Genomic DNA, 27921 nt, shown 5'->3' with positions numbered 1-27921 from the left:
TAGATATATATATACTCATATATAGATATATGTAGATATATACATACTCATATATAGATATATGTAGATATATACATACTCATATATAGATATATGTAGATATATACATATTCATATATAGATATATGTAGATATATATATGTGTGTGATAATAAAAAATGAAGAGGGCCATTAATTTGAAAGAGAGCAAGAAGGGGTACATGTATGAGTGGTTTGTACAGAGGAAAGGGAAAGGAGAAATGGCGTAATTATACTGTGATATCAAAAACAAAAGAAGCTAAAAGGAAAGTTAGCCCTTAATGTTATTTTGTTGTGGACAGTGAGGTTATGGAAGGGCGGTATGCTAATTTGATTTCATGCTCATCAGCCATGTCCTTGGACTTTCTGTAACAAACTCCATTGAATCCCTCTAGGCCTGTGTGTCTTGTTTTGCTAAGCTGAATCAACTATAGGGTAGATGAGCCGTGTCTTTGGTAATTTATTTTCTGTGAGTTTTTTAAACAGTATTTTAGGATAATGTTTCCATTAAATTTTGCTTAAATGGATGGAAGTTCAGGCTCACATTTCCCTGCCCGTCCGTATTAGAGGTCATGCGTGCTAGCATTTGCTCTCCATTGTGCTGCTAAGCAAACCCCAAAGGCCCCAGCCTTTATAAAGGAAATGGGTGTGTGTAGCTCATGTTCTGGTGACGAGAATCAAATCTGAACAACAGCATCCTTGTGCTTGGCAAGGTCCCCTATATGTCACCACAATGCAGAGAAGCAGAAGAGGAAGCAGCTGAGTATGAGAGGTGCTAAGCACGCGCTGCCTCACTTGGTGGTGCACTGCTCTCTTTAGAACTACCTTGGTCCATCTAGGACTGCATTGATCTCCTTGGAAGGTGGAGCAGTCAGCCAAGGTGGCTTCTGGTAGGGCCTTGCCTCTTAAACCCAACCAGCTGTTAATACTATTACTCGTGTTCAAACTCCTGGCACAAGGGTCAATAGAGAACACATTCAGACCCAAGCCCCAGGTCCTTGTCGCTGATACTGCACCAACCCCACTCCAATGCACTTGTTTTCTAAGAGAGATGCTCAGTTTGATGTTTGATTTTTCACTTGCACTCCACTGGGTTGGGGGAGGGTGCCTAGAATATAAATGTTTGCCTATACTCTATAGAGAAATGTCTTCAAAAGGCACATAGGCTAATTCCTGTCATCGTGGTCCTTCTTACTATCAAGTGTCTCAGGAGTCATTGCCTGCTTCCTTCAGTCACAGATTCATCTGGGTGAATCATTTGGATCCATGAAAAGTTGTAAGGGGAGCAATTTTTGTAAATTAAATGAGCTGCAGAATTGGTAGTAAAGGTAGAATCTTTCTCTCTGCCATGAACTGCAGTGAACACAGAGATCCGTGGCTCTTGATGGTGCTGAGAATGAGTGACATGAGTGCACGGTGTTAAATAGGACATTTGCGTTACCCTGTCTCAGGGTCAGGGGTCATTATGGATGAGGAAGGGATATAAGAGCCAGAAAACAGGAGAAGGTTGTAAAATGTTGTGTTCAAGGCATGTGTAGCCAATGCTGTCTTGACCGCATAGCAGCTATGGCTACGTATGGTGGCCCGGCACATGATCAAGCCTGTTGACTTTCCATCTTCAAGTGGGAGGGGCTCCCTCATCCATACTGTACCTTCGTGAACTATTGGTTACTGTTGCATTCTGGGAACAGTATAGTCATTTTTTTTTCAGTTGTGTATACGCTGTGGAGCCCACCAGTCTTCGGTGGGTACACAGCTGGCCTTGTTTAAACTCAGTGGGCCTAGAAAGAAAGAAAAGAAAAAGAGATACAAGAATGTGGGCCTTACAGTTCGGGGACAATAATGGTAGGAGGGAGTTTAGAAAAGGTGAGGTTTCTGTTGCTGTTATTTTTAGACAGGACTGTTATTTTTAGACAGGATCTCTCTATGTAACCCTGGCTGTCCTAGACCTTAGTATGTAGACCAGGATGGCCTCAAATCCACAAAACTCCATCTGCCTCTGTATCCCCAGTGCTGAACTAAAGTCATCAGCCACCATGCCCAGCTAGGTAAGGAGTTTCACAATCAGAATGTACTCTATACGTGTCTGAAGTTGTCAAAAATGTAAATAAAAGTTATTTAAAAAACTACAAAACTCAGTGACTTAATGGATTCAAAGCAAATCAAAGACTAAGATGAACAATGGAACTTCAGTTTATAAACTTATGTGTGTATATATACATATACATGTCATATGTGTATAAATGTATATATATATATACATAGTCATGTATCAATACAATAAATTGATATTGTGCAAGATTAAGCCAGTTAACAATATTTTCTGCTACCTGTAGATACTGTTAATGACAAACCAGGCATTTAGATACAGATGTCTAAAGTTTTCCAGGTTAACAAATATTAGAAGTGTGGGATTCCTACCAAAGCCAGAGTAAGGATGCAGATGGATATGGTATGAAATCCATATCTCTCATACAGTAATGACCACCTGGAAGATGAAAATGAATTGCCAAAGTAAGGTAGTGTTCCTCATAACAGATCCACAGTTGTCATTATGGGAAATCAAGGAGTTTTTTGAGTTCCTCTGTCATATAAGATTCTGCTGCTGAGAAAACACCAAAATAGAATATACTCTTTGTGTACTCTGGGGAAATGGGTGTGTCATGTGATTGTGTACTCTGGGGAAATGGGTGTGTCATGTGATTGTGTACTCTGGGGAAATGGGTGTGTCATGTGATTTTATTCTTTGCTGCTTAAACTTCATATTTTCTACCTTATGTGGAGTTCTCATTCCTCCCATATGATATTTTTAAAAGTTTTCGTGTGTGCATGTGTGTGTTTAAGTGTGTATATGTATGCAGTGTATGCGTGCACATGCTCCTGAAGGTCAGAAGAAGGCTTTCTACCTCCTGGAACCAGAGAGATGAGTGGATATGAACCACCATGTTGGGGCTGAAACTAAACCTGGGCACTTTGCAGAAGATCAGTAAATGCCCTTAACTGCTGAGTCATCTCTCCAGTCCCCATATGAATGTTTTATCTTATATATGGGTTACTGACATAAAAGAATGCCTAGTATGATTTAGTAGTTTTAAATTTATAGTCAGATGGAGAAAAAAAATCATTTTCATCATTTACACTCTTACCATTTAAAAGGATGCACTTGTGGATTGAAGGTGTGACTTATTTTTAAAATAAACACGTTTTATGCTTTCTTTAGGCTGGAATGATAAAAAGTGATGATGAAGAGTATTTCATTGAACCCTTGGAGAGAGGTAAACAGATGGATGAAGAAAAAGGAAGGATTCACATTGTCTACAAGAGGTCAGCAGCAGAGCAGGTGCCCAGGGAGGTGTCTGAAGACTTCTACTACAGAGGTAGGCATCTAATTACAGCTTCAATGGATGAGGAAAACAACCCTTACATGAACCAGGAAAGCTTGATTGGCATTTGCTCTTGTGAAATGTGCAAGTTGAATGGAAGTTTCTATCATAATCATCAAGTTTGTCTTATCTTTTTACATGTTGGAGGTATTTTATACCAGTGAGTTATTACGTGTCAGTACCTTTTCCACAATTTACTTTAAAATTTGTCCATTAAGCTATGGTCTTTTAGCATATCTTAAAGTTTGAAAATATTTATTTTTTCTAGGAATATTTAAATTTGCACTATTTGTGTCATTTAAAAACTTTATAGGTAAGATACACTAACACAGCAAAGTTATGTTTTAAGACCAAACTGACTTTAAAGTCTATTTGGTGATAGATAGATAGATAGATAGATAGATACATAGATACATAGATAGGTAGATAGATAGATAGATGATGATAGAGAGAAAGATAGATAACCTTTCTTGTTTGGAGGAGATATTAGCTAAACCCTTCTGTGGAATTTTAGTTTTAAATAATTTGAAATGAAAAATGGATGACTCCTGAAGTTTTTCTTATTTTGCTTATTGTAATGAAATCTGAGCATAAGTTGATATCAACAGGAAAAATTAACTTATATCTCTTCCAAACAAGAAAATATCTATAAGCTGTACCTGATTTATTCATTCTAGTTCTTAACTGTATCAATTTCAATACATGCTGGTTTCGGTGCCTTCCATTGGTGAAATATTTACAGCAAGGAAAACTTACTTTTTCTTTGAAATTAAACTTCAAGAGCTGTTGTGTAGCAGCTCAAACATGGGACACTTGCTTAGGCATTCACGAGGCCCTGAGTTTGTTTTCCTAGCAACATACACACATATACAGAGAGAGAGAGAGAGAGAGAGAGAGAGAGAGAGAGAGAGAGAGAGAGAGAGAGAGAGAGAGGAAAATAATGTGTTAATTACAATGCATAGATGATTTGGGGGCGGTAATTAAAAGTATTAGTTCTGGTAGCACCCATATATCAGTTTACAGTAAAGGTGGCTTATAACAATGCACACACTGGAGGCTGACTTCCTTCAGTCATGCCAAGAAGGTTGCCTTACAATGAGAGTAGACATTGGGCTAAAGTGGCCCACTCAGGAGAGGTTTGCACGGTCATGTGTGGAGGGAAAACAGCTTGTTTCTTCACTCTCAGCTAACTCAGCACTTGTACTAGGATGTCCCAAGATAAGCCTTAACATGAAATGGATGGTTATTATTTCCATGTTTATGGTGCTCTGGTTTACTTACTGGTGATGTCAGCTGATCTCTCCTCAAGAATATTTAACTGTATCAAAATTTAACTTTCTTCCCTAGTATAACAGAGCTCAGATTCAAAAATTTAAACACTAGACAATAGCCTTCCAATTCTCTTCTTGTCAATATTTTTTATAGATGAAATATAGTCCAAGTATACATTAGGAATATATTTCATAATACATTTCATCATTTGAGAATGCACCATGCTAGAAAGGTGTATTGATTTGTAAATGAACACTACAGTGCCATGTAAAGTTGTGCTTTTCCAGAACAAGTCAGGATTCCATCGTAGGAGATGCGTCATTATTCAACGAGTTAAAATGGAGAGGTAAGATGCGGAAGCCCAGGTGTTGACAGGAAGAAACGGATTTGAGAACAGTGTCTTCATCATTTTTCTGACACCAAGTTATCAGGGCCAAGTATTGGTCCACAAGTGGTTACCTGCATCACCTCAGAATTTGTCAGTATTGCCTGTAGAAACCGTCCATTCTATTTTCTACTTACCTGGGTAATTGCTTGGCTACATTATGAAGCCTTTTGTAGGTCATCTGCTCAGAAATGGCATATGTCTGAGCTGCAGTTTGTTGTCATTCTAAACTAAAACGGACTAGGGCCTGAACAAGAGTGATTGATGGGTGAATGGCTTCTCCGCCAATGTAATAAATCAAATTGAGCCAAATTAAAAGTATAAAAGCAGGTAGGTTGTTCGGGGTAGCTCTTGGGCGCGTTCATTAGTCTCCGAGAGCAGGGCTGAGGAAGTCCTGTACCGGGGCTGGGGCGGGGACAATTTTACAGACTGTAGGAGAAGGGTGATGCTGTGTCAGCCATAATCTGGGTTTTTGCCCAAGTATGGTCAAGAGCTGAGCACTTAGATGGAGATTTGGATGGCTGGCAGCATCGGGGAGGAGGTTGCAACAGCTGCCAAGAATGTGGAACTGACTGGGCTCTTGGTTCCTTTCCTTTGTTGGGAGGCGTCCCAGTGTGGGTGGGGTTGGGGGAAGTGGGGAAGGAGGGTAGACGGGGCTTCCCAGCTCGTGCAGGAGCAAGCAGGGGTTCCAACCAAACAGCGGGTATCAAGAGAACAAGTATGAGATGGAGCCATGGTGCCAGATACAAATGGAGATTAAACTAAAATTGGTAGAGTTTTATGATAAGAGCGGATCTTGCGGTTTGGGAGAGGGAAGAAAGGCAAGACTCTAATGTATCTCAGAATTCTAACTTGAGACCAGAGAAATACCTTTCCCGAATTAGGGTATATAAAATGTGGACAGAATGAGGCTTTGGTGAAGATGATACGTGGGAATGATTTAAGTATAGATTTGAAGATCCATTAGAAACAGTGAGGACATTTTAAAATTGCCTTGTGAGTAACTGTCATTGGAGAAGCCACCTGCAGTGCCTTTGTGTGTACTGCCCTTTGCTAAGCACCCCATGTCACCGCCTTATTGCCCATGCTTATTAAACTCCATCTTTGCTCCAAATATGCAATCTACACTCTCATAATTACTTGATGGAGCCATGTGGGACCAATGAGCAGGGATAACATGAGAGGCCAGGACATGAGTTGGCTTATAATGCCTGGACTGTCCCTGCTAGCCTTCCTCTCTCACTCCTCGCTAGATCTCTGAACATCTGAAGGCAAGCACTGTTCATAGTTAGGAACCCTTAAAAGGTATTGTCTGTTTGTCTACCTACAGTGTTAGGGGAGGAGGGCCATTGTGTCATTAAAACAAAAAATTAAAATGAAGTGAAATAAAAATCTGTTCCTATTTCTCTCAAGGCCCCTAGGGTTTCCTGTTTGGCAAAATGCAAACATGTATTTCTATTTACCGTTTCCAAAAGCGTTTGTCTGTCACTGCTTTGAACACATTGGGATATGGTATAGCTCAACCATAAGACCCTCAGTGAACTCAGCCACACCATACATACCTTTCATTTTCAGTTTAAGTGGGGGAGTTGCATTGTTTTTGAAATGTGGAAAATCTTGAAGATTTATTTAAATATATGTTGAATTTGGTACACAAATCGCAGCCATGTAGCTCCACTTTATAATTACTGCTTTATAAACAAGACCTCCATAGATGTGGGGCTGGCTCATGAAGGCCTAAATTAAAACTTCTACCACCCAAATAGTAAAGGCCAGGCATGGTGGCATGTATATATCACCCTCTGCTGGTGAAGGGGGGACAGGTGGAGCTTGGGGACTCACCGGCCAGCCTGCCCAGCCAAAATGGCCAACTCCAGATCCAGTGAGAAATCCAGTGTCAGAAATTAAAGTGAGGAGCAATAGAGGAAGACACCCAGAGTTCATCTCTGGCCCCACATGTACAGGCAAATACCATCTGCTGGACACAGACATAGTCAGAGACCTCCAGGCCTTCAACAGTGTCACTGTGAGTTATGATCAGTGCAGAGTTGGTGGTTTGGGTAAAATACAGCTCTTCCTGTCCCTGCTACGGGAGGCAGGGGTGTGTGGTGATGGTGTGGTGGTGGTGGTAGTGGTTGTGGTGGTGGTGGGTACCACCCTTCTAGTTGGTGATGAACAGAAGCTTGGCACACTTGTGATAGTGCAGCTTCTCTGTCCTCATGTTCTCCACGTCATCACAGTCTCTATGCCATCATGATTGTTGCATTTGAATTGCTTCTTTCTGATTGGAAATAATTCTCTCTCTCTGTCTCTGTCTCTCTTTGTCTCTCTGTCCCTCTCTGTCTCTGTCTGTCTGTCTCTGTCTGTCTGTCTCTCTCTGTCTCTCTGTCTGTCTCTCTCTGTCTGTCTTTTGTCTGTCTCTGTCTTTCTCTGTGTCTCTGTCTCTATGTCTCTGTCTCTCTGTCTGCCTCTGTCTCTGTCTCTGTCTCTGTCTCTCTCTCTCTCTCTCTCTCTCTCTCTCTCTCTCTCTCTCTCTCTCTCTCTCAGCATCTGTAGTCCATACAAGCCAATTTTCTCTGTGACTCTGTTTATGAAATTGCAATTGATAATGATATGAATTAAAAGTTAACCTCTACCATTTAATCATTTGAACAAACTCAGATTTTAAAAACCAGACAAACAGCAGCAGCAGCAGCAGCAGCAGCAAAAAACATACTGTGGCCAACCCTTAAAGACTGTGCACAGTGTCCTGAGCAGAGATTTGCTCAAGGCAGTTGTGGGGGAGGGGAACTTCCATGACAGCATTCAGCTTTCCATATTTTATACTGAGTCTCTCGGGCCCCCAGGGCTTCTCTTCTCACATTACAAGCTATTCATTCACCAGTGGCTCCGTGTCAAAGTAATTTTTGTAATTACTTCCTACCAGTGGGAAACAAACCTTTATCTCCTAGCTGCCCTTCAGAGTTTTACATTTTCCTGCAGGAACCCAAGTGCTTGTATTGCTGATGTGGTTGCCATGGTGCCATGAAGGAGTGTTCTTTGTCGCAGGTGGGAAACATGGAGTAGTGAGAAATGATTTGGAAGTTGCTCCTGGTTACTGAGGAGTAGAATGATGGAACTGGGTAGATAGATGCAGAGTCTTCCTTGGATTTAGACAGATGGGTAGGTGCCCCAACCATTTGCTTTGGGCGATTCTGTTGATCTGTGTGTACATGGATCAAAGACAGTCCTTGACGGGCATTGCGAAAGGAAAGCATGAAGTCATACACATCAATTTTAGCACATATTTTTGCTAGTAAACGATGCATAAAAGGTACCTACTATAATATGAAGATATGCCGTTGAGCAAACATTCCTTTTAGTGTTAGATTATGAATTCCCACAGCTAGCGGTTTGTAATATAATCAGAGGGTCACTTGTTGACCCTACTTTCATTGATCTCATGTGGAAATACTAATCATATATCTAAATTGTTTAGTATATTTCAGTTTGCATGTTTATAGTAATTGTAGAGAAAATTAATTCAGTATGAAGATTGACTTATTTCACAAAGTAAACAGAAAGCAGAGCCAATAACAGCTAAAGGATTTTTCACATGTTAAATGTAAAATATAATTCGTTTTCTTGAATTAGGATACATAACTGCTCAGCTATTAATATTAACAATATGAAGCACCTACAAACTTGCAGCGGAATTTACTCTGATGTTGCTGTTTAAGAACTAAATCTATGCAGTTCTTGAAATGTTTCCAAGTTTGGTCCTCAGTTTCAGAACGCCTGTGGTTTTATTTTCCATATGTCATGTGCTGTCTAATTTTATGTCTTTGTCCTGTCTAATCCTCTTATGGATAAGTGACTTCTAAAAACATTTTCATTTATTTGTTTTTGAAAATTATGGTTTTTTTTTATGTCTTGTACTGTTTGATATCTGTACTGATATAATTCCATCAAACAGATTTATGAGTAACAAGAAATTGGAATATTAGACCTAACATTACTCTCTGAAGCAGTAAAGCTCTTCATTCCCAATTTTGGATGACATGTTGGCAAAGCAAGCATAGGGTTTTGATGGTGATGCCCATTGTCTTCCTTGTTGCATGAACTAGGCTGCAGCTTCTTACCCAGTGTCACCAAAGTCATTGTCAGTGTTAAAGATTGATTTCTTATTATTGTCTACGATGAAGATTGCAGCTAAGCGGGCTGGAAAACGATGTTGCCATGGACTGTTGTTAACTTCCCGTTCTCTTTTATAACTGCCCAACATTTGAGGAAGCATGAGTGTGGTTCAGGCAGGGTCACCATGATCTACGTTTCCTGGACCAATATCCATCCCTTGTTATCATCTCTCCTTACATTCAAGGGGGAAATAATTCTAAAACGCTACCAGTTTAGATGTAGGCCAGTGGGCATGTCTGACATACATGAGGATAATTTTTATATATTTGCAATTTGAACCATGGGTATTGCACAAAATCATTATAATAGTAACCATCTAGATCCTTATTTTTATTGAAACTCCCATCTTTAAAAATTTATTATTGTTGTTGTGGTTATTATTATTATTATTATTATTATTATTATTATTATTATTATTATTATTATTAATTTTTCATCCTGACCACAGTTTCCCTCTCTTCTCTTTTCCTAGTGTACCCCCATCTCCCCTCTGTCTGTTCCCCATTAACTCCTCCTCTGTTTCTCTTCAGAAAAGGACAGGCCTCTCATGGATATCAATCAAACATGGCATATCAAGTTGCAGTATGAGGCACATCCCCTCATATTAAGGCTGGCCAGGGTAACCCAGTATGAAGAAAAAGGTCCCAAAAGCCATCCAAAGAGTCAGAGACAGCCCTGCTTCCACTGGTAGGCATGCCCCAAGAAGACCAAATTGCACAACCATAGCATGTATGCAGAAGACCTAGGTCTGTTCCATGCAGGCCCCATGGGAAAACTCCCATCTTTGATGAGTTTTTAAAAATCTTTCTTAGTCATTGTTGAGCTCACTGCTACGTGCACAAGGGTGTCACTCAACTCCTTCCTGTTATAATCTTATGACAGTTATGATAAAGCAGCTCAGATAACTAATATTAACCTCCTATTTTCCATCTTGGGAATTTTAAGTAAATGGGAAGTGAAGAGGTTAAGTCGTAACAATTTTACACTGCACATTCTTTAATTAGCAGAGAGATTACAGTGGATGCAATATAACTACATGCTTCTGATTTCCACAGTTTATTCCAGTTTCCACAGAATTTCATTATTTGAGAATTACATACAGTATGATTTGGTCATATTTACCCTCCCTCAAATTCTCCAAGACCCACTGGGACTCATTTGTGGCTGAGCACTCCACCAATCCTTATTTCCTATAGTTTGAGTCCCTGGAAGTTTCTACATTAAGAAGCATTCACTGCACAAAGCAAGCTCTCCCACAGGGGGCTGAGAGCTTCACCCATCTATTAGTAGATTAGTACAGAAATACAAATTTAGAAGGGCGTTTGGTACTAGGTCTGTGTAGCAGAATAATAGTAGTGAGACCCACAGAATTGTACAAGTGAATAAGTTACTGAGTTTATGTTCCTTGTGACTATAGAAGCATGATGTTTCACCAATGATACAGAAATGCAAGTCACACAGTTTATAGTCACAACATCACCATAAGACCATACACTTCTAAAGATGTTCCTCTTTTTTGTCCAGAGGTACAATAACAAGTGTTGAAAGTGATGGAAGTACCATCTCCAGGTTTTCTTCAGTGAAAAAAGAAGGCCATCTAATTTAGTATCCTTTGCTTGTTTGCAAAAGTAGAGACATCAAGAGCACTCAGAATGGCAGTTCTGCCCAGAGGCACACAGATCTAGTGACTAAAGCTCATGGGCATTTGGAATGTGAGATGTGGCAGAAAAATCACTACACTAATGGGTACAGGAGGCCACAGTGTTCAGTGTTCAGTCACTTGGGGCCACCCTCATATTTCGAGTCCTAAGTCCCTAATTTGACCCTGATATGGCGTTATTTAAGAAACCTGTTTAACATAAGACCATGTTGCATAAAAAAAGGATCACACACATTTTCTGATAAGTTCCTTTTTAAACCACCTTCTGGACATCATTATTAGACATTTTTTTATGAAGGTTGTTTCATAGAGTCACTTCGACTGTGTTAAACATCTTGAAATATGTTTATCTGGAGATAGCTTGTCAAAACAGACTCAGGCATTTGAGTCTTATCTCTTGAGTTAGTTTTAAATTTGGCTTTCAATTTAATTATTCTTGGTTCTGGTAATAATAAATACAATCATTGATGTTTCATTTTTGATCCTGGACTGTCTAGCATACATCCCTTTTATGGAGTTTATTATTTTCTACCTCACAGCAAAAGTAAAAGAGATTTCATCGGTGAATTACTGTCAGTTTTGGAGATAGATTTACTAGCCATAGTTTCTGTCTTTAAAATACATGAAGATGAAATACTGAGAAAATTTAAACTTCTAGGATGTTATGATGCAAACTAATTAAAATTTGTTCCTTGGGTACCTAACCATGTAATCTGTCATCCAACAGTACACTGCAGTAAAAACTGGTTAAAACATAACCAGTTAAAATCAAGCCATCATTCAATTACAACTTCAGTGAGCCATCTAGAAAACAGATTTCATGCAACTTTCAACGTACCAGTGAAAGCTACAGTGTTGAAGGGACTAGCATGGATGTTAAAGGGTGCCCGGGTTTGTATTAAAATACAATGTTGGGGACATAAGAAAAGAGCGTACTTCTGAAGATGGCAGATCAGTGGTGATAATGGGGTTTAAGAAGTACAGCTCTTAACTGTTTTTAACCGAAATTTAAAAAGTACCTGGAGAAACTCATAACTCAATTCAACTAGAGAGATCTAAGTCTAAGCTGTGAATTATGGGTAAATATGTTTTGGCTGTAGAGTATTTTATCCCAAGGACAGGTACTAAATAGCTTTAAGACCTTGATAAAGTTACTTAACCCACCAAAGTCTCAGTTTCCTCATTTATAAGGCGTGAAAATAACATTGGGTATTTCAAAGCCTTTGGGAGGAAACACTCAAAGGGGCTGGAGAGATGGCTCAGAGGTTAAGAGCACTGACTACTCATAAAGAGGTCCTGAGTTCAATTCCCACAACCACATGATGGCTCACAACCATCTATAATGTGATCTGGCGCTCAACAAAAAGTCACTTAGAGGAGGAACACTTTATGTCAGCCTATAGTTTAACAGGACCCTGTCTACCGTGGCAGGTGACTGACTCCATGGTGCCAGAGACTGTAGCAGAAGCATTGTGTGGCAACTGCTTTCTATTATCTCAACAGACCAGGAAGCAGAGCCAAGATAAGGAAAGGGATTGGGCTATACAGACCTTAAAGCCAACCCCCCAACCATCTACCTTCTCCAGCCAAGTGCTACCTTCAATAGTTCCCCAACCAAATAAGACAGAGTCACTAGTTTGGGACCAAGTGTTCAAGCATACAGACCCATGGGATGTTTCACCTGATGTTCCTCATACTGTAGTGGGTCCCTAGCTAGTCTCCTATTCCGGAGCCTCTTTGTCTTGGCTCTATTTGAGGTGGGGGGGGAGGTTATATATCATGCTTTGTGAGTTGTGTACTCATACAACATGTGCAAAAACACACACCAATGAATTGCTATCACTTCTACATTGTAAGATATGAACATGACCTATTACAGAACATACCCAGGTATAGGAATTATAAAGAACACAATAAAGGAAAGTGGGTAAAGTCATGTGATTTCTCTGTATTCTGGTGAATGCCCTTCTGCAGGCTTTAGAGAATAAGTGGTGTGCTTTGGAGAGTGCTCAGGAGATTAGTTGTAGGTAGTGACCATTGTGAACTGTAACATTGTAGGTCATCGTCTAGACTAGAATTGCCTGCTGAATGAAATAGAATAGTCTTGTTTGTTTCTTTGTTCTGTTTTGTTTTTACTTCATGTCTTGAATACTCAGTGTTTCCTGCCTTAGTATTCTTTAGTGACTCTCATTTCCTGATAATCTTTATTTTGAGTATGCTAAACTGTCTCCTAAAGATTTTTAAAAAGCCAGGCTTATGTTTTCTAAATGTATCCACTAGACTGTTTATCTGTTTCTTTTGGAACAACAAAGTGTATCTTTGAATCTCATTTTTTCTGGAAAAAACACTAGTCTCTCTCCATGAGAAGGGAGTTAACTATCTGCCTTGGATTTTGTAGCCTTTGAAAGATGAAGACAGTGTCTCCTAGCTGAGGACGGGTATTATAAAGGGAGGTCACTTTTCCATATGCACCATTATATATAATTGAAGAAGAATACACTATAAATCACATTATAGAAAAAATTAAAATGTTTTGAGATAGTCAATTCTCTAAAGGAAAATCATTACTCTACAAAACTGCTTTCCAACAGGGCATGGACACGTTTGCTTTCTTACTGCAGTTATGCGGTGTGACGCAGGCTTCCCTAGTGTCAGGAGGCCTCTAGTATATGTGTAGAGATTTCAAAGTATGTGCATAATTGAATTCATCAACTCTCCTCTTTTGGAAAGCACCATAGCTTGTAAAATATTTTTAGAATGATCTGTGGTATAGAAACTGTTAGAAACTAACTGCCTTTGATGTTCTTGAACAATTCAATTTGCTCTTTTTTTATAATTTAAATCTTATTAATTGATTCAGATTACAACTAAATTGTTATCCTATCACTTGTATAAAAGCCAAGTTTATAGATACATTCAGGATTAAGGGGGTGGGGAGTTGTTGCTGTTCATGTAATGACATACTTATTTCCTATCAAATTCTGGGAATTCAAATAACAAGAATATTAATTGAATAACATACCTGTTCCTCATTTTTAAAAAAGAGGCAGGATCCTTTCTTCCACTTTAAGTTTTTGAATAAACCATTCCATTCTGGCTCAGTGTCACTGACTCACGGAACGGCTGTTTTAGTGAGAGGGAAATGTGGTCTGTGAGGATTTCTTTCTAAGAATTCAGAAGATAAAGAAAAACACACCACCCCTTCCAATGAATGGGACCCTGAGGTGTTTGGAAGTTTAGGAAGTCTGTACTGAGGCAGTGGTAAAGCCTTGGGTGAAGAGGTCTTCATTATCTCAGCTCACAGAGCGCTTCAGCAGCGATGACATCATTGTGGCTTCTCTCACCTCTGAATCCAGGCAGGAGACACTTAGCGTCTTTGTCAGACATGTGTAGAAAAGAAGGCACAAAGAAAGAGCTTCCTGCAGAGTTGGGGGAGGCTTTGCGACTCCTTCTTGGTCCTTTGTGAAAGCACATGACGGGACTTGTAGAAGATTAACCCCCTTCACGTTTCTGGAAAAAAAAATTAAATAGATGCAAAGCAGCCTTGCCACTCTCTTCCTCTCGGTGAACTCAGTATTCTGGTGGGCAGTGAATTATTTTGAATTCCCTAAGAGAGGCCATGGCAGTCAATGGGGGCTGTGAATGAGAGCCCTTCAGAGGGCTCAGTTGTGGGTTTGCACCGTTCTTTATAGCATTATTCCTCTGAAAGAGTCCCCTCTAAGAGTGGGGTCAGCCTAGAGACCTTTATAGTGCGTGAAGTAATCCATCCTTTAATCTCTTCCTTCCTGTGGGAAAATCAGCGCAGAAAAAAAGGGGGTGAGGTCATATTTACACCCCTATACAGTCTGTTAGATCATTTATTTTCCATTTTCTGCTGTTCTCTGTATGATTATGGTGTGTTTTCAAAGTTGGTTTCTTAACAAAGAAGCAACTCTGAAAAACTTAAAAATTTGTGCTGATAATTTCTTCTAGGTAATGAATACTTTTCTCTGCCCTCTGGACTAGTGTTCTGTCAATCTAGCAGATGTCACATAGTGAAAAAAGCAGTATATATCAGTTTATATTGCAGTGTGCAATCTCCTATGCCATTTCAATCCCCCTTTTTCGTGACTTTAAATAAAATATATTTAAAATAAATAAATAAATAAATAAATATTCTGTGTGTGAAATGACTATGGCTTTAACATACAGGTCAAGATACAATGTGGAGGGTAATAAGGCTTACTTAATGACAAAACTTACACCAAGAAGACAAATGACAGCTTACTCTGGGGTTGCTATAGTAATTGGGAAAAGGGATGGTGAGAGGGAAATGTGTTTATTTGTTGCATATTGTTCTTGAAACTGGGTTTCCCATTGCAGCTGAAGCCGGCCTTGAACTCTCTTTCATCCTCTCACCTCCGCTTCCTGGGTGCAATATTGCAGGTGAGCGCCATCGTGCCTACCTGAGAGACGGTGTCTGTTTACTTCGTATTGTGCGATTTTCAAAATCCACGCTTGTATTAATACATCACATTTATTTAGAAGCCGTTAACAACGCATTGTTCTAGGAAAAGCAGTGGACATTTTAGTTCAGGTTCTTACGTGTTGTAGACTTTGGACTAGCATCTGGGAAGGCATCTTCTCAAAGCAGTTTCTAGGCGTAGTTTAAAAGCTTAATTAACAAGAGGGAAAGTGAGGAATAGTGACTAATATTTTGCTGGAAAATTGATGAATGACAAAGTATTTTACACATAGATTTCTTTTATGGTTTCTAGTTATTAGAACTAGGAGGAGTTAGCTGCCTCTGGCTGTCTTTGACATAGTATAAGGTATAAGGTAGAAAGACAAAATTGAACAAATAAATATGGCGGTCTTAGGAGAAGAGGCCAATGAAAGAATCCGATTCCTGTATCCATGTGACTTCTTTTCAGGTTTTCTTTCTTTCTTTCTTTTTTCTTTTTTTTTTTTTTTTTTTGGTTTTTTGAGACAGGGTTTCTCTGTGTAGCCTTGGCCATCCTAGACTTACTTTGTAGACCAGGCTGGTCTCGAACTCACAGCGATTCACCTGCCTCTGCCTCCGGAGTGCTGGGATTAAAGGCGTGCACCACCATGCCTGGCTTGGTTTTCTTTTTTTCTTCATTTAGAACTAAACTAGAAGAACATAAGTAGTGTGCTTGCACCCTCCCACAAATTTTAACCACAGAAACTGACTTAGGGCGCGCAGACAAGGAGAACTAGCAACATACTGGGGAACCATGAACTTTTAGGACAAAACAATGCTATATACGATGCAGAGCATCCCCATCCACTTTGGATTAAGGACGCTTTTCTTTTCATGTGTAAAGTCACAGGAAGCAGTTTGTGGTGGGCTACAGCAGTATGGGGTGAGACCCTACTTGGAGAAAATGGCAATAGCACATGAGGATCTCTACATGGCTCACCTGCGCCGCCACAGTCAGAAAGGTGGAAACTGCTTGTGCTGGGGAATGGAGCATAGGATGCAGGAGCATGGAGATCCAGTTGAAGCTGCTTGTCTCTCCGGTGATGTAGGAAAGCCGAGCCTGGCCACACAGAAGACCAGGTGCTAGTCTTTAGGAGTTAATGACTAAATTTATGTTCATTTGTACTCAGCCAATAGCTATGAGAACCCAAGGCCACTTCTCTTTTGTGCTTGTAGCCACTATACAGATGGACATGGTACATCTGGATGTTTTTATTTTCTTTTAGAGATGTGTTCTCATGGGACCCAGGCTGTCCTCAGTACCCCTATATAGCTGAGGATGACCTTAAACCTCTGACCTTCCAGATTCTGGGCTCCAGGTGCTGAGCTCACAGGCATGGACCAAGACAGCTGGTTAATGCTAGGGTGGGAGGCCAACCCAGGGACCCTGCACTCCTCCAGCTAAGCCACACACACCCCTGCCCCGCATTCAAGCCCTTGGAAGCATCTTTAAACTCATTACACTCTAGATAGTGTATTTTCACAGAAGAAACGTGAAAGTACATTTTTTATCTGTAAAAATAGGGTGTGACAGGAGGCCAGCATTGCCTGTCCTGTTTTAAAAGCTTCCTTCAAGCCATGAAAACTGGAGTTGGGATCATCTTGCTATTTTTTTTTTTCACGCGACTCTGTTCTCTTAAGCTCTTACTAGTTTTCTCTGCTTTAGGTAGGGTGCCCTCAGCTTTACTTTTTGTCCCAGCTTTGCCCACAGGTTGTTGCTTTGATGATCTTATTTCTTTGTAGGTCCCAACAGTGTTTCCAATGGCACAGCTTACCTGCCCCTCCTCACACCCCAACTGTACCTACAGGGCACTGGTCCCAGCTTCACACATTCATTACCTTCTGATCTCCCTGCCCAGCCTCCTCCTGTCTTGGTCCCATGTTTGCTCTGGAGCCTTCCCTGCTGGTAATCTCCTATCCCTTTCAGTGTCTACACTGACATCTCAGTCTCTGGAAGCTAGGCTTTCCTTTTAGTACCCACTCTGCAGAATGAAATGCATTTTTCCTTCTTGCAGCCTTCCCATTGTCCCTGGTGCTGGATTTCACCCTGACTGTCCTGCAGTGGGAGAGACAATACAAAGCTTGAACATAACCCACTTAGTGACAGAGGAAGTGGTGTCAGGGGGATGACTTTTAGTGACAGAGGGAGTGGTGTCAGGGGGATGACTTTCATTCTGCAATAGTCCCAGGACCGAAAACAGTACATATCTGATGAACAGAGGCTACCATGAGAAGAGTCTCCTTAGTAAAAAAAAAAAAAAAAAAAAAAAAAAAAAAAAAGTAATTATTCCTTCTATATTAATCAATACAGGAAATTATTATGGCAGCAGTTTTATGTAAGCAGCTCAGTTCCCAATGATTGACATGGAGAGACTATGATTTATTATTAAGCTGTAAGCACTATGCTGGGCAGATTGTGGGCTACTCTAATCCTAGTATTTTAAACAGGCCACATAAAAGCCAACCACTTGCCAGTCTGATGACTCCAGGGATGGTTTCTGCTCCATCAGTCAGTCCTTACAGCCACATGCTCATTGTCCATCCTGCTTCATGGAAACTCTTTTCTCTCTGGCTTCATCCTCTCCCCTGCTACCTCTTCTGTTTTTTCCCCTCTCCTCTCCTCTCTCAAACTCAAGACCAGTAACCTAAAACTCAGCCTACCTCTCTACCCAGGAATAGGCTCAGCATCTTTATTAAATGAGCCAGGGATTACTGAGGAGCATTCCTTCTCATCACATGGTTACAGGAAGAGTTCAGCATTCATAACAATGCCTATGGCAGGGTGGTAACCAGATATCAAGGCACTGAAACCAGCAGTTGAAAACTGTTGGACTTTTCCTCCAACACTCCTTGCTTGGGCTGTATCATCTTTTAGGACAATTTTCTAAGTCAGTCAGCTCCTGGGGAGCTCATAATGAGTTTTAATTACCCAAGACATAAAGGGAACTTTAAACATTTAGCCAGAATTTCTTTATCATCCCACCGTGTGTGTGTGTGTGTGTGTGTGTGTGTGTGTGTGTGTGAGAGAGAGAGAGAGAGAGAGAGAGAGAGAGAGAGATAAAAAGAGAGAGAGAGAGACCTTGACCATGACTGTGACACATGTTATACTTGTATGTGACCTATAGTAATGACACATGTTATGCTTGCATATATCATATCCTGTATATGAAAATCAGAGGTCAATCTTGCATATTCGTACTTATGTCCCATCTTGTTTGAGACAGGGTCTCTTGCTCATATGCCAGGCTAGCTTACCTGTGAACCCTTGGGAATTCTCTCATCTCCACCTTTCATCTTGCCATGGATACACTGAGATTAGAGGTGTAAACTATAGCACTGATTTTTGCAGAGCTCTGAGGATGTGAACTTAGGTCTTCACACATGCACTATGTGTAGTTCACACTTTCCCTTGAGTGGCCACTTCCTGCTCACCTCCATGGATGACCTAAGCTCTTCATAGCTACTAGATGAGTCTTTCTGGGAAGTGTGAGCAGATCCCTACCTTCCACCATCACAGAAGGAAGAATGCTGTGGGACTTCCTCTGAGGCTATAGCAGAGATTTTTTTTCCCCCTTTGAAATGCACACACCAATGCATTTGGAAAGTATGTTGACTATAACGTTCTTTTTTTTTTTTTTTTTTCTGTTCCCATTAAAACTTAATGGGCTAGCAGGTGGCTCAGTGGGTTGATGTGCTGTGCACAGGCCTGACAAACTGAATTCAATCCCCAGATCCCAGAAGGTGGCAGGAGAAAATCAGAAGCCAAGAGATGCCCTCTGGTTTCCACAGATAGACTATGGTATTTGTGTACCTGTAGACACATGCATGCACACACACACACACACACACACACACACACACACACACACACAAACATACACACTCACAAGCATGCGTGTGCATACACACTCATACACAAAATAAATAAAATTCAATGTTAATATATATATATACATATACATATATACATATACATATACATATACATATATATATATATATATATATATATATATATATATATATATACACCATGAAACTGCAACAGTATTGGAACATAGAATTTGGGGTGAAACATGGACAGGAAAGATGCTTTACATGCATGTGGTGGACCAGAAGCATACTCTGTGTTGTTCATCTACATTCCTTTTCTCCCTCTCTCCACTCCCCTTCCATCCTTTCTGCATCTCATTTTCCATAGCATACATACATCTCAGGTGCAATTACTTACATACATATCAGGTACAAGTGCATATATACATCTCAGGTATAATTACACAGCCATTCCCCTCTCGCTCTCATCCACTTGTTTCTCTAAGACAGAGTCTCTTTTTGACCACGGGGTCATGACCTGCCCATACTGGAGTCCAGCGAGCATCATTGATCATCCCATTACTACCCCTTGCACTGGGATTGAATGTGGTTAGGGGGGAATGCTGGTTGTCATGTGGGTGCTGGGACCTGAACTCCAGTCAGCATGATTGTGAAGCACAGGCTTCTAACTACAGAGCCATCTTTTCAGTCCCTCTGTCAGGATTAGATGACAGACTTTGGGAGAGGGGACCTCAGGATTAGGGCTGTGGTACCTTCAAGCTTCATGATTACAGAAGTCCTTCTTGCTTACCTGGCATGATCACAGATATAAACACAAGAATAGGATAGACTAATCAAGCATGGTTTTGCCCCCACATGCCAGAGGAAGGCTTGAAATTGGGAGAGACGGGGCATCAGCTGACACCCGACATGAACGGCTAATGGTGCATGTGGGTAGTTTTAACATGGCAAACAAGCTACAGTGTTTGTCACTTCAGCATTTGGGAGAGAAAATAATTCCTGTTTCTATCCCTATGCTAAGGACCAAGTTTTCTTATTCTCATTACAGAGGGGTCAACCTTTCAGACTTGGGTTTTATTTTTATTTTTGAGACAATATTGTATGTAATGGAGGCTAGCCTCAAACTTGCTTTGTAGTGTAGGTTTCCCTTGAATCCCTGATCTTCCTGCTTCCACCTTGAAAGTGGTGGGATTACAAGCTTGTGCCACCACATCCAGCTCCCATAATCCTGATTTTTTTTTTCATCTAGCGCAGTATTTCTCAATCTGTGAGTCATGGGGGTCACCTATCAGATATCCTGCACATCAGAAGTTAACATTACAATTCACAACGGTAACAAAATTACAAATATGAAGTAGCAATGACAATAATTTGAGGTTTGGGAGGAGGAGGGTCACCACAACATGAGGGACTGTATTGAAGGGTCACAGTCTTAGGAAGGGTGACTTAAAGTTCCTGTGGCCCAGGCAACAGAGAAAGCTTCCTCCAGACCACAGCTCCACAGACCTTCCCCCTGCTGTCTGACCCTGATCTAGTACAGCTTGCAAGCCAAGGCATTTTCTATGTCCTTTTTTTATCCCTGGTACTGGTTGCATCTCCATCATGCTAGCCTTAGGGAAGAGAGTGTTGGTTGCTCCCTTCTGTGCACTCCCATCTCTTTCCCCTCTGCCATTCCTCTCTTCTTCTCCCTCTCTCCTTTTGCTAATGTTTACTGACCCAGAACTCTCTCTGGTTTTATTGTTCAAAGACTAGAGCTGAATTGGTTCACGGATGAGCCATGAAACAAATCTAGGGGAATTATAAAGGAAACACAGAACAAAATGATACAAACAAAGCTATCCCTCCCTTTTAACAAATCATTTCTTTCCAGAAACATTATAAGGTCACGTGGAAGAACACCACACGTGGAAGCATGTTTTTATTCCCCATTACATACAATGGGTTTACACAAATCCATCCTATGTGGCCTAGCACATACGACTGAACAAAATGTCCTAGCTGCTTTCATTTATGAATGAACGTTTACTCGCTTTTCGCTCTCCTCCTGTCTACCCACTCCTTGCTTACTCCTCCTTTTCCTCTATTCCTTTTATTTAAACAACAATTATGAGGGAGCCTAGAGAGATGGCTCAGCGGTTAAGAGCACTGTCTGCCCTTGCAGAGGCCCTGAGTTCAATTCCCAGCAACCACATGGTGGCTCCCAACCATCTATAATGTGATCTGATGTTTTCTTCTGGTCTGCAGGTGTACATGCAGACACAGCACTGTATACATAGTTATAAATAAATACATCTTAAAGAAAATTGGAGTTGTTTAATACCAGCTTCTAAGAAGTTATCTTATAGGAGGGAGAATTGCTTAGAGCCCATAGGTTCCACTTGAGCAGAGGCTTGCCTGGGCACCTTGTGTATGATTTCTATTTACTTCAGAGGTAAGAACACAATGAAAGTGTTTAGATGGGTTTGAACTCAACTTCTACCGCAGAAGTACCAAATACATCCCACAGAGTGCATGATGGTATTTTTTTTTTTTCATTTAGATGAACCATTTACTTATTCAGTAGTGAACTATGTTTTCAGGTTTTGTTTTGTTTTGTTTTTTTTAATCTCACTGCCAAGACAGGGATTGGCTGCTACCGATCACATGGTAACTACCCAGATTTATGTTTTTGTTCTTTGATGTTAGAAAATTACTCCCTTAATGTCTGATGCTGCCAAGTAACATTCCTTAGGAACTTGCAAGAAGCCCACCTTTTCATCTTTTGTTAATTATATACTGTAAGACAGAAGTAAGCAGCATTTGAAAAGTCCATGCCTTTTAATCAATGAGGAAGTGGCTGACCCTTTGTGTTTTGAGTAACACAATTTATGTCCCCTTAGGCACAGGTTCACATTGATGTTGATGGGAAATTCTGATGATACAGTATTTGGTATGGCAAGATTGCCCCCAAATTATAGATGTGTTTCTTGCTAGTTGGCCTTGCGTTTGTACACCCAGAGTGACAGGGAACTCCTCTGTGGTAATTCCAGTGTATGCCTCCCATCAGGTCTGCATTAAAGCCACAGCCTTTAGCTGTGTGACACCTGATGAAGGAAGTACGTACACTTAAGATGCAAAGCAAAGTCCTAATTAGTAGTTAGGAGTGTCAACTACCCTGGAACATTCAGGCTTTCCTTTTTCAAATGCTTAAACATTTAACTTTGGGGGATCTGGGATATAATTCATTTCCATAAAGATTGGAAGGCAGATTTTTTTAAGTATTAAAAAAAAAAAAAAAAAAAAAAAGCCCAACCAAATTATACACTAATGGTAGATGTAGGAATGTGAAAAAAAAAGTTTAGCATGTTTAAGGTAAGCATAAGCTATTGCCAATATAAATATCAGATAAGGTAGAACCCCGGAAAGCCAGTTCAATTTGGAGATTTTATAATTAAAAATGCATAATTTAATAAGATTGATTTGTTTATGCATGTGTATAGGTGCTTTCCTTCCCCGCCCACCCCCCATGTATCTTTGTGTACCCCGTATATGCCTGGTACCCTTGGGAGGCAGAAGACTATACTGGATCCCCTAAAACTGTAGTTACAGACCACTGTGAGCACTTTGGGTGCAGGGAACTGAGCCCAGGACCTCTACAACAGCAGCTTACTTTTAACTGCTAAGCCATCTCTTCAGTCCTCATAAATAAAAAAATATACAACTAAACACCTTTTTAAAGTAAGGAGCTGGTTTTTTAAAAGAGCCTTTATTTTTGGAAGTTAACCAATGCTGAACTTTTAGGCTAATCTTAGTTTTAAATAGGAGTCTTGGCAGGGAAGATTTCCCGAAAGACACACGTATCCACATGGGAAGCAGCCACTTTCTGCTGCACTTTAAAATCAGGGTTGCAAAGACCTTGTTTCTGGTGTACTGGTTCATTGCATTTGCAGGACAGGCTCTTAAGCCAAACTGCCTGCAAGTGAATCCTTGGGCACTGATGGTATCTACTCTTGCACCGTGGTGCCCTGGCTGGTTTTCCCATTGCTTCCTTCTACAATATTCCCTACTCCAATTCCCCAGGGCCTTCCTTTCTGGCCCCTTCCATCTTGCTTCTTCCTCTTTCTCTTCTAAGTTGTATTTTCATTGTGACATTTCCCAATTGAAGGCATTTGAAGGAAATCAAATGCTGCCCCGTCTCATGTAATTAATAATGTTAAGAGCATCCCTGTAAGCTTTCTGTTGCTTGCTTTGTCTTTGCAAAACGCTAATACTTTTGTGATTGGCATTTTGACTCCAGTATTGTTAGAATAGCACAGATGGCTGGAACGGGCTTTTAAAAAATAAGAATGTAAATATATAAACACATGCCCACACAGATGTGTCTACACATAGACACACAAAAAATAATAAGTCTAGGTGGGAAAAATTGGAAGAAAAATGAAATTTTGCTTTGATTACTGACTTTAGGAAGTAATTCAATTGATAAATATTGCATCTTAGGGAGATTATCAAGTGTGATATATTCTTAGAATGCACACATTTTTTGATGTTGGGGAGGAAGGGATAACAACATGAAAATGTATTTACTTGGTATACCTTCCTAGCTAGTGTGTAGCCATTTTGATGGTGGATAGAAATCAGAACTGGTACATCATATGCGTGAATCCTGTGGAAGCAGGCAATGAGTAAAGGGTATATTTATTGTATCCGGTGGCTACTAGAGTTTTCAGCAATGCTTTCTTAAAGTGCATGAAAATTGCTTTACTAAATGAGGTTGAAGTGTAGTTGGCAGTCGATAACCAACTGCTGCGCTCCTCCCTGGGGAAGAACCTTTTCCCCACTCTTCACATTCCTTAGCTCCCTACAGTTCTTTGTGTACAGCTGAGGTCTTGTTTTATACTCTTTATCAGAGTCCAGCTGTGTGGACTCTGATGTTTGGTGGTGTGTTTCATAGATCGTTGGAAGAGTCCATTCATTTATTTACTCTGCTTCATTCGCCTTCAACTTCACTGATTCTTCTAAATGTCCTTTTTAATTTGTGCCCGATCTGTCCACTAGATCTGTCCACTATCTAAATACTTTTCAGATTCGATGTTTTGTTTTTTCTTTAATTCCCAGTCGAGATTCTCCCTTGTTTACTCATTATAAAAAAAAAAAAAATCCTTCACACCACTGAACAACTATATAACCTTAGGATTTTATTTCTATATCTGAATTATGTCAAATTCAGTTTCAATGATTGCCTTTTCTTTCTCTAGTTCATTACCGCTTTCCTATTTCTATTTCTCTCTAATAGTTATAGATCATAACTTTGGTATTTGGAATGAAATCATATCCAGACTTCCAATTTGGAGAAGTCTCTGGTAGTGGTAACTCTTTACCTTTTGTTTGTTTCAGGCTGAGAATTTAAATTGTAATCGCCTCTTCTCTAAGCCTTACCTAGTCTGCTTAGTATAGCCTCAAAGGCATACTGCCAGAGATTTGAGCAGGATACTCCTGTGGAATTCGGCTGACCTTCCATGACTTAGCTCACGGGACTGACCTTCCATGACTTAGCTCACGGGGCTGACCTTCCATGACTTAGCTCACGGAACTGACCTTCCATGACTTAGCTCACGGGGCTGACCTTCCATGACTTAGCTCACGGGACTGACCTTCCATGACTTAGCTCACGGGACTGACCTTCCATGACTTAGCTCACGGGGCTGACCTTCCATGACTTAGCTCACGGGGCTGACCTTCCATGACTTAGCTCACGGGACTCCCCGCATCTCCTGGTGCATGCCTACTCTAAGCACTGCACCCCCATGCACACCTGCCCTTTAGATGCTATCATCCTCAAACTCAATCCTTTGGGCATTCCAGTCAGTACAAGTAAAGGTTTCCATTTGACTCTCAGCAACCACTGTAGACTGACCTCAGGAGGAGGGGAGGCATGCAATCAGAAAACCACCACGTGTGCTGCTCCTGTCTTCTGGGTGTTTCTCCTGACTATCATTGTTGTTTGGAGGTAGTGGTTTTGACTGTCTTTTTCCATTGTGGGGCTCATGGGCCATGCCTCCAGGAGAATTGGCATGGAACTGCTGAGATGGATACATTCAAAGCCCCAGAAATCTCACATTTGAGACTTAAAATCTCATCCTGAGGACTGACAGTGTGGGACAAAGCCTTCTTACTGTTTTCTGTCCCTGCCTCAGGAGTACATGATACACCCCCAAGGTTATGGGTGGTCACTCAAGGTTGCAGGTGGTCAGTCACATGAGCTTGTCCCCTGTTATCCATCCCCATGCAAATACAGCATTGCCAGCATCCTAGTCCCAGCCAATGACACCCATTCGTCCTCAAAACTGGCTTCTACTGCTCAAGGTTTATAAGTCCCTGTTTCACGTGAAATAAAGGGCCAACACCATCTACTTCATCAAAGATCATCTCTGACTGGTCATTTATTCTGGGAAAAAATAGGGCTCCCCTTTTCTCCAAAGAATTCTTAGCTGGACTCCCAGGCTTGAGTGCCAGCCAGGCAACCACAGCAGAACCACCTTGGTCTCTGCTGGCGCTCAGCCGGCTGCCGCAAGCCTGAGAACTGCTGGTCTTCCAGGAGCAGCTGTTTGATTCATCCAAGTCAGGTTGGACCTCTTGGAAGCCTGAGCTCTTGCCTCTTGGCTCAGCCTTGTAAGGGGATCCTGTACATGCACCCTCTGCCCTTAAAATGAAAGTTTAACCAAAGGGCTGCAACACTGTGCTATCACCGTCACCTCGGCTTCAGAACTCTGAGTTTCAGCTGCTGTCAGGTACCAGCAATCTCGCTAAAAAGAGCTAGCTGTAACACTGTGGAAAGACTCTCTTCCACCTCCCTGGGTATGATTGGAAATCTTGTCTAACAGATCTTGTTCTTCGAGCTCCAGGGAAGTGGAAGCTGGGACTCCGTGTTACATCCATTTCCACCCACAGAAGCTTGTACTTCCGGCAGCACTCAGTGGCAGTGGTAGCAGCATGGCAGGACAAACCGAGTTATGTTTACTTTCATAATTAGTTGTTATCAATAACAGGGTTGGTTGGGTAGAAACTGCCCGGTGATACCAGAAGGGTGGTTGTTATTTGGAATTTGGAAGGTGCCACCTGCAATAAATTAAAAGAGTAAGACAAACCTTGCTTCTTGAAACATCAATATGATCCTTGGTCCCAAAATACCCTGTAAGGCTATGAAATTTGGTTTGGAGGAGAAACTTTCCAGAAGGAGACCATTGAAATGAAAGTAAAACTATACTAAATTCTTCTGTGAACCCCAGGAGTACAGTCCAGTGACTGCTTAAAAAGAAATATGTTATTTGGTGGTCATCCCCTTTGGAAGTTTCTTTATATTCAAACCTATAAATTACACAGCATTACTATTTTTGGCACTTGCCAAAGAAAATGTTGCAGTTCTTTTAGATCTCATGCATTTAGTACTGTGGTTTGTAAAAGTGAGAGGAGCGAAAGAAACGTGCATTATGAAATTGGAAAGTTTTTATGCTTGAGTGGTGTGTGTGTGTGTGTGTGTGTAAAACAAAGGGAGACTGGGGACAGAAAGAAGTATATTAGAGGCAGAGCATAAATGAAGTCAATAAATTAGTGAGTAATTGTCATATAAAAATACTGTGTTAGCTTCAACTGATTTTGTGTTACTATTAACTTTCTTTAACTGTGAAAGAGCGTTTTAGTCGGAACCCTCAAGGGATCTCTTACTCTCGTCTTCTGCATTTACCAGCGCTACAAATTTATTTCTAATGTACTTAAAGAGTCCACATAAGAAATCATGTGTATGACACAAAATCACCCATCTAAAGACACTTAACAACTCAAAAGGTGGATGCAGGTTCCTGGGACCCGTTTGGTAGATGGAGAGAACAGACTCTGTAAATGGTGTGCTGACCTTCAAAGTGTGCTACTGCACACATCTGCCTCTCTTCTCCCTTCCCCTCCCCTAGCCTCCCCTTCCCTCCTTTCCCCTCCCTTCCCCTTCTGTCTACCCTCACCTCTCTGCCTCTGCCCCCTACCCTCACACGCACACATCATAAACACAATCACCACCTACACAATGAATTTAATTTTAAGGAACATTTTCAAAGGAAAACCGTGTGTGAAGTGAAGCAAGCTACACTAATTGATGTAGTAAACAAACCTGCCTGGAAGGGCAGGATGGTGGTTACTGCTGCTTTATACTTTCACAAAGTCTGTTCTTGCCTGGCAAAGCTCATCTGCCTCTTACAGTAGCCCAAGGTGGAGAATACAAAGGGGGAATCAGAAGGCATTGAGTCCTTCAGGTGGTCCAAGTCTGTCTTTTCTCTATAAATGCCTGCACTCTATTGTATCCCATAAAGTTTGCATGTGTGTAGGGAGATGTTCCTGTAGCTTCCGCTTTTCTTCCGTAATAGCTCTTATACCACCGTCAGGAAAAGTTTGGAAGTTTGACAATTCAGACAACTTACACAAAATATTCATTTTAGTATGTCCTTAAGTATTCTATAAATAGCCATAGAATATATCTGAGTATCTCCCAGGAATAAGCTAGGTACACTAAGGTTAGAATTACATTCATACCCCTTGATTGGTAGAAAGACTAGAGATCCTTATGAATTATTGCTGTTTCATTGCAAAATTCTCTGGGTTTTTTTTGTTCATCTTCTTTGGTACAGAATATGAGGGAAAACCTGAGACAGGACATTTAGCAGGGGAAGGGTTATCAGGCAAG

General features: G+C 40.8%; 1 protein-coding gene across 1 annotated transcript in view; it reads left to right on the top strand.

The window, feature by feature from the left end:
- Window positions 1–27921, top strand: part of LOC127210507 (A disintegrin and metalloproteinase with thrombospondin motifs 3) — a 204932-nt gene that overhangs the window by 86753 nt on the left and 90258 nt on the right. Inside the window, exon 3 of the mRNA XM_051170165.1 lies at window positions 3239–3395. Coding sequence (XP_051026122.1) covers window positions 3239–3395 — 157 coding nt within the window. The remainder of the gene's footprint in view (window positions 1–3238; window positions 3396–27921) is intronic.

The sequence above is a fragment of the Acomys russatus genome, chromosome 28 (genome assembly GCF_903995435.1).
Source record: "Acomys russatus chromosome 28, mAcoRus1.1, whole genome shotgun sequence".
In the NCBI taxonomy this organism is placed as follows: Eukaryota; Metazoa; Chordata; class Mammalia; order Rodentia; family Muridae; genus Acomys; species Acomys russatus.
This window is presented reverse-complemented; position numbering and strand designations above follow the sequence as displayed.